The following is a 13,620-nucleotide window of genomic DNA, read 5'->3' as shown; positions in this document are numbered from 1 at the left end:
CCCGATACATTGCGCGATGTCATATGACGTCGCGAGTTTGACATGCTTGCCTAACAGGAAGAAATTCGGCTGAAAGGCATGGAGCCCCGAAATCCCTTGGCTGCTGCGCTACTCGCACAACTCGCCTAACAATAGAAATTATGGTTTCAATTGTGGTCGTAAGTAAAGGACTACCTGTATTTTATTTATTTTCTGCCTTTTTACAACAAGCAGTATCGCTACTAAGTCTGTTTTTTCCCTTTCCATTATTTCTTGTTTTCTCTATAATTTAAGGTACTGCTCAGGATACATCTGACTTTTACGCTGCCTCTGAGTGGTAATGGTAATCCAAGGTTTCCCATCAATTGTGTAATATTTGTTTTGCTGGTTCTTTAGAATTCTCCCTAAAATTCTCAACTGGTTTTACCAATCGATCTTAGATGTATAATTCTGTCAATAAACCACAGCTTAAATCACATCTAAATTAACTTACTTGCTTCCTGGGTCTAGTTCATCATCAGCATCTTCATCCAAGGCAGAGTCATTATTATGCATATTGGTGTGAACATGCCCAAAGGGTGTCTGAAAAGGGAAACATTCATTTTAGCAGTGGAGAGGTTGGAATTCATGGTCAATCTTCACACAGCCTGCCAAAATCCTGAGGGCACCTCTTCCGAAGCAGGACTGCCTACTCGTTCTAATCAACTGACAGAAGCTGTTAACCATATGCATCCAGCAGATTTACTGCCAAACTAAGGTTAGATTAATTCATATGACAAGTTTTACAACTATGAAAAGGAGTACACAAAATATATTCAAAATTCCATATTAAAAGAAATGTAGCTATGCAGCCTCAGAAAATGAAAAGCTATTGACCATGATGTATACTGTGACCAATGATTGCAGATAGGTATGTAACACTCTACTTGAACTTTCCTAAATTGGAATTATGTTCACACCATTTCCTCCCAATGCCCTCCTTCTCCAAGGTATAAAAATTCTTATCTTAAAAAAAGTGATGGGAGGGGAGGGAGGGAGGGAGGAAGGAGATATAGCAAGAAAAGAATGAAACTTGTTAGTTAAATATTTAAAATGGCTTCCAAAATATTTAGTCAATTAAGAATTTAACTTTCACATTTTTAAAATTGAACAATTAAAGCAGCCAAACTGATACTTCAGCTAAGTAAAGGTAGTCCTTGACTTACAACCACAATTGAGCCCAAAATTTCCGTTGTTAAACAAGACAAGTGAGTTTTGCCCCATTTTACGATCTCTCTTGTCATAGTTGTTAAGTGAATCATTGTAGCTGTTAGTAAAGCAGTTGTTAAGTCAATGTAGCTTCCCCACCGACTTTGCTGATCAGAAGGTTGTAAAAGAGGATTACATGATCATGAGACACTGCAACCATCATAAATACATGCCAATTGTCAAATGTCAAAATTTTGATCATGAGCCCCCCCCTCCATGTTGCAATGGTCACAAGTATGAAAAACAGTCATAAGCCACTTTTTTCAGGGCTGAAAATGAATAGTTGTAAATCAAAGGACTACCTGTATTGAAATCATTTATAAAAAATGAAATCTTATAGCAGTCACTCACAAGATATGCATTCTGACAAGACAATGGACTTTTAAAATTCAGAATTGGTCCAACGCTCAAGTATGTATATGTAAACACACACTTTAGTGGAACTACCAACCTCTAAAAAATTCCAATCCTTACTTATTAAAGCTATTTCCCTTTTTTCCATAACAGTGAAGATGATATATGCATCATGAATTCAGATTAACTTATTCTGCTCCTGATGATTCTCTCTCTTTAAATTGTTGGCAGTATTTCTTTAAAGAAGGCATCACTGTGATATTTAGGACAATAGAATACTGTCTCATGGGATTACTGTTAAAGAATGAATTCTGAAAACAATGAATAGTTAGTGTGTAAATAAGGCAAGATGGGAATACCTAAGTAATTAAATAATCCAGTTCCAGGTGACTAAATCCCATCAGGAGTACCATTTACTTCTTTTCTTCATTTCTTAAAAAAATATCCACAGAAAATTGTGGTGGGCCAGTGCTTTCTATGCTAATTCATACAGGATAGAAGACATTTCCAAAGAAGGCAACTTTTGCAAGAACATCCTCCATTGTAATTGTAGAGATTGTGGTAGCATCAGTCATTCTGTTTTCTTTTATAACCTGCAGCTAGCTGGCATGTTGCAATCCAGGTACCATCATCTCTAGTACAAACCTTAGTCTCTGCAAAGCACCTAGATCCATAAAAAAAAAGGTTCTAGAAAATAAAAGAGAGATCTGGCTTAAACCCAATGAGATTTTTGGAAGACTGTTTGCCTGTTCAGGAAAAAGAAAAAGACTAAGATCAATTGGGGAAAATCTAAGAGATGCTAGAAGGAATGTTTCAGGACAGTTCAACCATGTACCTCATGGGAAATACATCTGTAATTTTAATATAGCCATTTTCTTCTGCTACCAGTGATGCCATTTTGTGAAGAACAATACCTATTTAAGGTATTGTTAAGTAAGGTCTTAAATGAGCCTCCAACTGAAAAATATTGGGAATTATTGGATTGCTCCATTTCTGCTATAAGTGAGAATCTTTTTTTGCAGACTGATTAATTTGGCATTTCAATAGAATGTTTGCAGATTTTTATTTTTATATAAATATTTACTTAGAGGAAACCAAAACAGATTAGACAATCACTGGGAGATTTTCTTTGCTATTCCCAAAGGCACCAGAAATTAATTACAGGTTAGATAAAACTGTTAAAAAACAAACAAACCCTTTTTAAACTTTGGTTTGCTTGCTTCCCTTAATGTTGAAACAAAGTACACTTTCTGGGGAGCCTCCAGGCACACTAAAGACCACTCCAGAACCAAACTAAACCCTGTCAGTTTCCATACCCAATCCTTTGAAAGAGTGTAAAGCCACAATATGATGGTGATGATGATGATGATGATAGTGAGGATGGTGGCGATAAAATTGGTATGGCCTGCAAAATGTATGCGGGAAGTACCAGGAATTTCACTGCTTTGGAAAATGTTTGGGGGTCCCCCCCCCTTCCTGTTATTATGCTAAAAGTATTTTATTGCTTACTTTTGTTATAATACAGATATCTCTTTTATTCAAAATAGAAAATTGAGCTGTTAATTTTTGTTCAGAGTAATGGGTGAAAAAAAATATGGGAGGGAAGAGGGGTACCAGGATTTTTTTAGCATTGTTTTTACTTTTCCTTCTGCTATGTTACAAAATCGGTAAAGCATAGATGGATGGTAAGACAGCTGGCACTGAAAAGATAAGACAAAACAAAAGAATTTTTTAAAGCTATTAAAATGTCACGTGCTTCAATCTTCAGCCATGTATCCTTTAAAATGTTAATAATGACTTTTATGAAGAGGAGGGAATGTTTTTCAGATTTAAAATGATATAAAACTGGGTGAAAAAGCCAGCCCCATAGAAGGCAGAAATAAAATTCCAGCTCATCTTGCTATGTTAGAGAAATGGGACGAGAATAATAGTATGAAATTTAACAGAGACCAAATGCAGAATTCTTCACATAAAAAGCAAAAGTCAAATGCACAAGTATGGGATGGAAGATATTTATTTTGATAACAGTATTTCTGTAAGAGATATTGAAACAGTAATTGAATATAATTTTTTAGTATGTAATTGCTAAAATGTAAATGCACATTTTGACTACAGCAACAAAAATATAGTCTTACAAATCACAGAACATAGGTCCACTTTATTCCAAGAAGCAATGGATGAAAAGTAATCAAGGAGAGAAGCAACGCAGAACTAAGGAGAAATTTCCAGGCAATTAAAACAATCAGTGGAACAAGTTGCCTCTAGAAGAGGTGAATGCTCCAACACTGGAAGTTTTTAAGAAGAGACTGGACAACCATTTGTCTGAAATGATATAGTTTCCTGCCTGAGCAGGGGGTTGGACTAGATGACCTCCAAGGTCCCTTCCAACTCTGTTATTCTGTTATTCTGTGTTGGGCAGACCTCCTTTGAGTATTGGTCCATATCTAGCAGAGCATTTTAAGAAAAATTCAAATAAACAGGGACAGGTTCGGAGAAGGACTAAGTCCTATGAAGTGAGGTTGAAGAAAACTGGTAATGTTTATTCTTGAGAAGAGTAGATTTCTCTTCTCAAGCAACTGGGTCAGGACACAATTGCATTTTTAATTTCTCCAAAATCATATCACATCAGTATGAGATACAGAGTAATAGATGTAAGTTACAAAAAGGCATATTCTGATTGAAAAACAAATGCTATTAATAAAAGTAGTAAAACAGTATAATCAATTACTCAGGCAGGCAATAGATTCACTTCTATTGGATATTTTCTACCAAGAGGCAGATGACCATCTGTCATGGAAGTTATAATTTGGATTCCTGCATTCAGACATTGGAATGGGTTGGCCTAAATTGCACCTTCCAACTTTGTTTCTAGGTTTTAGTTCAGGTACTCAAGGACCAGATTACAACTCTTTTGCTTCCTAAATTCCAGTTGCTCCTCAGAATGATTGCTTGTGGGATGAAAGAGCAGGTCCCCAGAGCTTTTAAATCATCTTGTAAAGGTATTGCACACTTTCTTCAGGGTGAAAACTGACCAAATTTAAAGGAAGAATTAAAAACACATGGAAACAAACTAAGGCGCTTTTCAGCACTAATGAAAGTGAAAATGAAATCAAAGACAAATGTTCTGGCTAAGCTCAATTTTCAGTATGCAGAAGCCATGGCTGAGATGTGGGCAAGAGAGATTTCTGTCACTTATCATCAGAGATATAATAGACAGTATGCAATACATATCAGTTACAGATAATCTGCACCTCAATTTTCAAAGATTATATTCTTATAAAATGATGAGAAATTGGGGGGGGGGAGACACTCAAAATAAAAAAGCAAAACTTAATAAATGCCAAAAAGAGAGACATTGAATGTACACCTGCAAAATTTGTCAGAGTTATTTATAGTAACTTTTTATTGATGTTCCCTGCTGTTTGCAGATATTCAACCTTTTAATGTCTGTCTTTACTTCATTTTCAAGTGTATACATTTCTCCCCTGCCAATTTTGGGAAAGGAAGGGGGAGAGCGGAAGAGAAGTGGACTTCTGTTTCCTTCTTGATTAGTATTCTAATAATAACCAGACCTCTTCTCTTTGCTTAAGCACGAATAGAAAATACAGCATTTGCTTCAAGAACTAGAATTTTTTATATCAAGGTCTTCATTTCCTTGATGCTTGGCAAATGGATGCCACAAATTGATGCTTCCACTATAAATAGATAACTTTTTTTATACATGATTGCTATGTTACTATAATTATCACATATTTATGTAGAAAAAGGAGAAAACCCCACAATTGCAGAATTCAATTTATTCAAAAATGTCAGTATCCAAATGTTACAATTTCTGGAAGAGTAATAAAATATTCTTCTTTTGCCCACACTAAAGGATGGAATTCATTTTAATTGTTGATTTTAATAGTGAAACTTTGTTTTATGGTTAGTCATATGTGAGTCCTAGAAGATATGGAACAGAAATTGGATAAAGTTCCAAAGAATTTTTGTAATGTGAAAGCATGAACTCAGATTATTCAAGCTGTATCTTTAAGATTTATATGGCAAAAAAAAGAAGGCGAGAATCAAATGTAAATTGTTACAAGAATCTAAGGATAGAGGGGGCTTTGGACTTCCGGATTGGAGACTTTACTATCAAGCAGCTATTTTGCTTTGGCTTAAAGAATGGATTGTATTGAGAAATAAAAGATTGCTTTATTTAGAGGGACATGACCTTCAGCTAGGTTGGCATGCTTTTACATGGTATGGATATTCTATAGATTTGGAAGACTGGCAAAAACTTTGGGATAAAAACATTAAGCTTACAAAAGCGGAAGCATATAAAGAAAACTTATATAAGATGTTCTATAGATGGCATATGACACCAGTTCGCTTAGCGAAAATGTTTAAAAATGTTTCGGATATTTGCTGGAAATGTAAACAACAGCCAGGCACTTATTACCATGCCTGGTGGACATGCCCTATCGCTAAGAAATATTGGTCTAAGATTCATAGATGGTTGGAAAAGATGATGAAACTACAAATAGAATTTAAACCAGAATTGTTTTTGTTAGGAATATTAAGACCTAATTATGGTAAAGAGAATGACTACTTGATATTGCATGTTTTAACTGCTGCAAGGATAGTATTTGCCCAATTTTGGAAAAATGAGAATTTACCATCTGACCAGATTATTATTACCAAAATTCTAGAGTGTGCAGAAATGGATAGACTAACATTAGAAATGAAAGAAAAAGATGATTCAATTTATTTTAGAACTTGGGAAAATTTTTATCAATGGTTAGAAACACGTTAGAACTTGAAGGATTTAATATTTTAGAATATATGACTGATTTTTAATCGAGTTCTAACTAACATTTTGATGATACTATTACTTTTCCTGACTTACTGATTTTCATTTGTTACTTTTGATTGTTAGGATTTATTTTTTTATTTTTTTGTGATTTTATTAGTAGTGTTCACTTAATAGATCAACGTATTTGTTTACTAATTATTTTTAATATGTTACAGTTTAAGCTTTGTTAAAAATAGTTGAATATGATACTTACTCATTATTATGAACCGGACGGTTGCTTGTTTGTTGAAATATGTGATTGTACCTATCCTTATTTTACCCTAATCCCTTATTTCCTTCCCCTCCCCTTTTCCTTTTTACCCTTCCCTTTACCATACCTGAATTTTTCCTATTTTTCCTCACCTATATAAATTTAATAAAATTTTGTTAATAAAAAAGCTGTATCTAATACGATAGAGGGAAGATTAAGGCTGAATTTGCTGGTTTTATCTCTTATGATAAAATAGGATGTTTATTGGTATTGGACTATTCCTACACAGAATTAGAATGATTTATTTATCTATAAAATTGGCTAAAATGAAAGGAAATCCTTTTAGAATGTTATTTTTATGAGAAAAAGCAGAAATTAACATTAGCAGCCTTAATTCATAAAAATGAATGGAAAGTAATAGACATATTCATTTCTTATACTGAATTATAAAATTTTTTTGAAAAGTAGATTAGAGTTGATTACATTTTAAGCAGAACCAATTAAATCAATAAGGCCTTTGTCTATTACAGTTAATTTGTATCAGAATTCTTTCCAGCAAACTAGACTGTAGAAAATGAACAGATATAACAAGGATACAGAAAATTCTGATTTATTGTAGAAAAGCATTATATAAGGTGTTGAGTAGCTGCTATGTTTTAAATCAAATATAAATTCTAATTATATTGTAATCCACATTCAAATTGTTGTGCCTCTTTCTCCCAGTGATTGTATTTGAAGGAATAGAAGTGATTTCTTTTTAAAGACTACAACGGAGCATTTGTATCTGTTGCTTCTTTTAGTAATATCAAGATGTAGACTCAAGCTATTTCTTTTAAGTGTGTGACAAATGATTCCCACACACATCACAGTGATTTCATTGTTATCTACTCTAAAAATAATTACTGGTAGGTCCAACCCATTACCAAACGAATTTTTTTAAGAAGACCATAAATGTATGACAAAATGTAGATAATTAATTTTATGCAAGATTTTATGGAATTCAGTCTGATTTTTTAAAAAAAAAATCAGTATGATGTTTGTGTGTGTATGCATGCAGGCATGCATGTGCATGTATGCATATGCATGTATGTATATATACATATATGCATATAAAAATAAAATCAACTGCTACTTCCCACCTCTACCCCATCTTTGAAAACATTTATTAGCTTTAAATCAGTGGCTGTTTGTTATCCCTTTACTGCCTTCAAACTCTTTTATGGCCTCATAGAAATCATGCTAATAAGATTTTGCTGCAAAATACTGTACAACAGAGATGCACATAAAATGGAAATAAAATAAAGATGGCATGTAAGCCATCAAGTAGGAATAACACATGAGAAAGGCGAGAAGAAGAAGAAGAAGAAAACCCTTTTCAAACTGCTGCAGAAAAACCCAGCCTCTCATCTCAATATGATGTCATTGTACTACTGCTTCCCTTTTGGCTGTCAAATAGTGGCCTGCCCTTGGTTTAAATAGAGAAAGAACCTCTATGCTCTTGTAATCCACCTTTTGCTACCACCATCCTTAAGAGTTTCAAATCTTACTTGGTTAATAGTAACAAGTAATAGTAATAAATAAACAAGATATTTCATATTATTATGTGGATATATCATATTTTCATATTAGAAAAAGAAATTAAAAATATGTAATTGGTCAGGAAGGACACTATTATTTATCGATCAATAATGGAGTTCCTACAGTCCAATGTTCAGGAACCAATGAATCTCACCAACTCTTGCGCTCAACTAGAAGGATGTGGTTTCACTTGAGCTTATCGAAAAGTAACCCCTTCCTTTCCCTATGTTAGAAGATATGGTTTGCATCAACTGGGAAAAAACAGTTTGAAAAATCAATGCTAGAAAGCCTAGAATGGGATTGACATCTCAAGATTATACTAGATAAACAGGGAAAGCAATTGCTGAAAAATTATTATAAGCTTTTTTAAAACATTGTTTTGTTTTTGACTGGCTTTTAAATAGATATAGGACTATCTGTGTATGAAGAATTATTTTACATCATTTCTGAAAAGTCACTTATACCACTAGAGGGCAGTCTCGTAATTTTGTGCAGCCTATATTTTCTATTTTTAATTAAAAGATATGCAGGCTGCAATATAGATGGATCATAATTGACAAGGAAAGACAAAAGATTGTCTCTTCAAACAAAAACTAACAGAGCCAAGCACATCTATGGATTATGCTTTCTTTTGTCTAAAACACTGTGCTAATTGACTGAATTTACCTTTTTTTTATGAGGAAGCTTAAACTAAAGCAGACTACCAAACTGTCGATTCAACACTGCTCACTGTTACTCTGCATGACATCTGTCACATACAATATTTTATTCACATTACTTAAATTGCTAGATAGAGCTCAATGGTGCCCTAGCATTGTGTAGAATTTCCTGCAAAAGGCAAAAACAGAAGAAAAAGAGGAATGCTGGGTGCCTGAACTTCGGTATGATTCCATGTGCTCTGCTGAATCTCATTCTGTGGAAAGCAAACAGGTATTTCTTCATTTCAGAAAAATAATGATGTTCAATTTTGCTTTGAATCTCTTGCATGCAACCTTCCATTCACAATAGGGCTGAATGCCGTCAAGACCAAGCCCTATTTGCTCTGTTCATTCCATCTTGACAGATAGAACAGGACACAACCTATACCGTATCTCTGAGGTTGGGAATGGGGTGTGTGTGGAAAAAGCACAAAGGGGGTTCTCTTCTGTAGGGGACAGCCTGCTTTCAGGAAACAGTCAACCTGTCACCCAGCAGGAGATTCACAACCACAGTGATATAGCAGCCACAGTGAACACAGGTTGCCAAGCCCGGTGGTTTGTATTGGTTCAAAGACATTCCGTAATTTGATTATGCATATGATTAATTCAAAAGTAGCACCCAAAAATGTTCATTCAGTTCAGCCGTATGAAAAAATAATAGTAAAGCAACATACACAAGTACTTCAACCACATTTTTGTTGGCTTCTATACCACAAAGTGGATTTTGCTAACAATATTTTACATGTTTACATTCATATACTTTACAGAGCTTTGTGACCACTCCTGGAGCTGTAGTCCAACAACAAATTATATTGCCTTTACAATACAACATCTTTGTGAAAAATAATTTACTTTCAATTAAGATACTGGGATTTCTGAAAAGCCTATATTTTGTACAAAAGCATTTAAAAAAAAAGTCTTACTGTATACCTTGGGTTACAAACCATACATATATATATATATATATATACATTTCACAAGAAACAAGGAAGCACAGCTAATTCTTTATTATAGCATATGCTCCTAGCAGTGTTACACAGGATGCTACCAAATGCGTGACAAAGCCAGTATCTTTTTAAAACATGAAAGGCTTCATTTAAAATGGGTCACAACCATAGCTGAAGATGATGTTCAGGATAACTAGCAGATCCTCAAATATATCTGCCTTTGTTCTGCCTGAAATATTTACTTTTAAGCAATGCTGTGGAAACAGACCTGCATTTTAAAAGATCCATCTAGCTGATGCATCTATGGATAGTAAAAAAAAAAAATCATCTCCAACTGAAATAAGCTATTTACAGTATAAGGCATTTCTACAGACTGAATTAAAAAAGGAAGGTAAAAATTAAAAGGAAGGAAAGGCAAAGTGGGAGAAAACTGTTGACATGTAAAACATTCTGTAATTTGCTTTCCTTTTTTAAAAAAGTATTGTGTTCAATCTAAGTTAATGCGAAGGTGAGAGGAATTATTATTTAACCATGAAGAGATGAAAGGGTTAACTGTAAAATGCACGTCAAGATTTTAATAAGGATTAATAATAAAAAGCCTCAGCCTGCCGCTTTCACTAGATTTTGTAGTGGTGGCTTTTCCCTTGCTTAGGGCAATCCATCTGTTAATTTTGACTTGCAATGCAGTTAAGCTCTTCCTTCTTATTCTCTCTCTCCCGCCTCTGCACACCCATAACCAAATAGACTAGAATAGCTATGAGGAGGCTGGCACATGTCTTACAGAAATAGAACAATTCTTTTCAGAATCTCTTAGGCGAAGATCAGTTGTGCTGTCATGGTGTGGGATCTCTTCCCTGTTGCACACGGAAGCAATCTGGTGTATGTACAATGGAGAAGTTGGTACAATGAAACCCTTGGCAATACAGTTATTTATACCTATTTTATGTGCATGTGTAAAATCTATGCATATTTTAATGCACTGATTTTTGAGCTCTAACACTGAATGGGTGAAATGAAAGGGGGGGAAAAGCAGTTGATCTTGGCTGTGACAGAGATTAGTAAATATTCATTGTTAACAACTGATCTGCACTCTGACCAATGCCAAAATTCTCACTGGGCCAAACTAGCCTTGTTTTCAATAAAAGCAGTGAAGTACCCTCTCCCATGAGCCCTGTTAGACTGACGCTGCAGTTGGAACTGTCATCTTCACACAAAAGCAAAGGGGCTGGGCTTTACAAATGCAAAGCCTAATTGGGAGATCTCCATGTCTGTACCCTTGACATTTATTTAAACCTCATCAAAAAAATAGGAAATAACCAAACTAATTAGCAGACTGGCATACAAACTATTATTTGTTGGGGTAGAAAGCATATTCATATTCAGCTCTAGAAAACGACAATATTACTAATGACAATGTCAAAAACAGCATCAATACAATCTTCCAGCAGGAGGATGAGTTTGATTTTTATGCACTGTTTCATAAGGGCAACATACTGGCCCTAAATTACTAATATCTTTTTTTAATTTGAACAAATATTAAGGGAGAAATGCTGTGCCTTAAAATCCAATTGAAGAGCCAGGACTACATTGAAAAATGTATGTACCTGTCTAGAATCTACATAGGTAAATTTTTGCAGTAGAACTATTAAAGTGTGGCTGAATAGAATTTAATATTAGCATAAGTGAACACAAATATATTAATTAGTAATTGATATATGCAATAGAATACGCAGACCATTTAACTAGCTACTGGAGATTTCCAGACTTCATTTTTCAATACAAAATCCCTATCAAGGAATTCAAGCTCACCAATGTTATTTGAGATCTATTAGCACAGCTCATTACTTTAGCAATACAATCTACTGATCATTAGCCAGTCATTAAAATCTGAGTAGTTTTTATATAGGATCTAGCATATTTTTATATATATATATATATATATATATATATATATATATATATATATATGTGTGTGTGTGTGTGTGTGTGTGTGTGTGTGTGTGTGTGTGTGTGTGTGTGTGTGTGTGTGTGTGTGTGTGTGTGTGTGTGTGTGTGTGTGTGTTTTCTGAGGTTTCCGCGGGTGTTTGTATGTAGGTCTTTGGTTATTCGGGTTTTCTCCCGCGTAAAATTGGAAGTGTCTTGGCGACATTTCGACGAAGTCCCATTCGTCATCTTCAGGCTGGTGTTTTCAGCTTCGTGAGCACGAAGCTGAAAACACCAGCTTGAAGATGACGAATGGGACTTCGTCAAAACGTCGCCAAGACACTTCCAATTTTACGTGGGAGAAAACCCGAATAACCAAAGACCTACATATACATACATACATACATACATACATACATACATACATACATATTGCTCACAACCCACCCATCTCAGTCCACCTTATTCTGGAAGCATTTTGCTCTCAGTATTAATGTAGTATGCACTGGTTCCAGGAAGCTATAATTGTTCTACATGTCACTGAACCTAATCCCATGCTCTGATGATGCTAGATATACACATGAAAATCTTACAGGAGTTTTGCAAATATTATAAAGCTCTAAAAGATATATATTTTGGCAGTCTATTCCAAAATTCATCAACTATCAAAATCAAAGGGTCAAGTTTTTCATGTCCATGTTCATCACTCAAAGTGAAGGATACTCTTTTTCAACACATATTACACTAAAATATGTTTTGTCAACATTTATATGTAAATGCAGTATTTACCAAATTTTAGAAATTCATGGTAATGTTGCATAGGAATTACCCTTAATCTACATACCTTCTGCAAATGATTTAAGAATCTAAATGAGTCTTGGAGACGAGCCTTCCACATCCTAGGCAAATACAATTCTAGCCTTTACTAAGGAAACACTTCTTTAAAAGCACACAGTATTTAGGTAATTACATTTTCATTGCAGTTTCTTATATTTATTTATTTGCATTTACATGCTGCCCAACTCTGAAAGCCAACTCCATTACTAAACAATTAATGATTCACCTTTATTCATAAGATAAAGTGTCAGCTTGGATATATTTGTGGAAGACAGAGTACTAATTAATTGTGTGTGTGTGTGTGTGTGTGTGTGTGTGTGTGTGTGTGTGTGTAGCAACCTTTTGTGGACCAATGGGCACCTTTGCGATTTTGAGAACATTTCTCAATGGCTACAAAAGAGTACTTTATTTATTTTTAAATGCATTAACAAAAGAAAACAGGTGAGAGAGTTTCCAACTATGCTTTATAACATCTCTGTTACTTTTACCTACTTACTGAGCTTGCAGACAAATTTTAAAACTAACTCTTCATTGTTTTTATTTTCTAGACCTGTCTTTTGACTCATGTGAACCCAGATACATTCTTGTAAATAAAAATAATGCTAAAACATGCTTTGCATTGGAGAAAACCAGCTTTCCATTGTATGTTTTAAAAGCAGGGGTCAGGGAACAAGGATCAATAGAGGGTTCATAATGCTTATTACTGCTGTGCATTCCCCATCTTGATTAACAAATACCTTGTGTTTGTTAATAACATCCAAAGGGAGAACATTTTTAATTACCTGTGCAAGTCGCCTTTTTTCTGTGTTCTCTCTTGGAGAATTAGGAACGGTACAGAATGGAGCGTATTGTGCAAAACCTGAGCTACAAATTCCATAGCCATCTTCTCTTTCCTACAGAGAAAATTAAGACTGAAAATTTTTTGTGACTACACATTTTTATATCTAGTTAAACACATACACACCATTAAAAAAAATTGCCACCTGAAAGATTTAAATGCTGGAGTAAGAA

General features: G+C 34.4%; 1 protein-coding gene across 5 annotated transcripts in view; it reads right to left on the bottom strand.

Annotated features, from left to right (window-relative positions):
- Window positions 1–13,620, bottom strand: part of DENND1B (DENN domain containing 1B) — a 192,637-nt gene that overhangs the window by 16,742 nt on the left and 162,275 nt on the right. For 4 of the 5 annotated variants that reach the window (XM_039355203.1, XM_039355204.1, XM_039355201.1 and 1 more), the window contains 2 exons: window positions 13,392–13,502; window positions 473–561 (listed from right to left, as the gene is read on the bottom strand). In XM_039355203.1, coding sequence (XP_039211137.1) covers window positions 473–561; window positions 13,392–13,502 — 200 coding nt within the window. Of the gene's footprint in view, window positions 1–472; window positions 562–6,753; window positions 9,118–13,391; window positions 13,503–13,620 lie in introns of those variants that run through there. The other variant, XM_039355205.1, reaches the window with a different exon arrangement.

This window comes from Crotalus tigris, unplaced genomic scaffold (genome assembly GCF_016545835.1).
Source record: "Crotalus tigris isolate CLP2741 ecotype Arizona unplaced genomic scaffold, ASM1654583v1 scf7180000018636.906410, whole genome shotgun sequence".
NCBI classification, from domain to species: Eukaryota; Metazoa; Chordata; class Lepidosauria; order Squamata; family Viperidae; genus Crotalus; species Crotalus tigris.
This window is presented reverse-complemented; position numbering and strand designations above follow the sequence as displayed.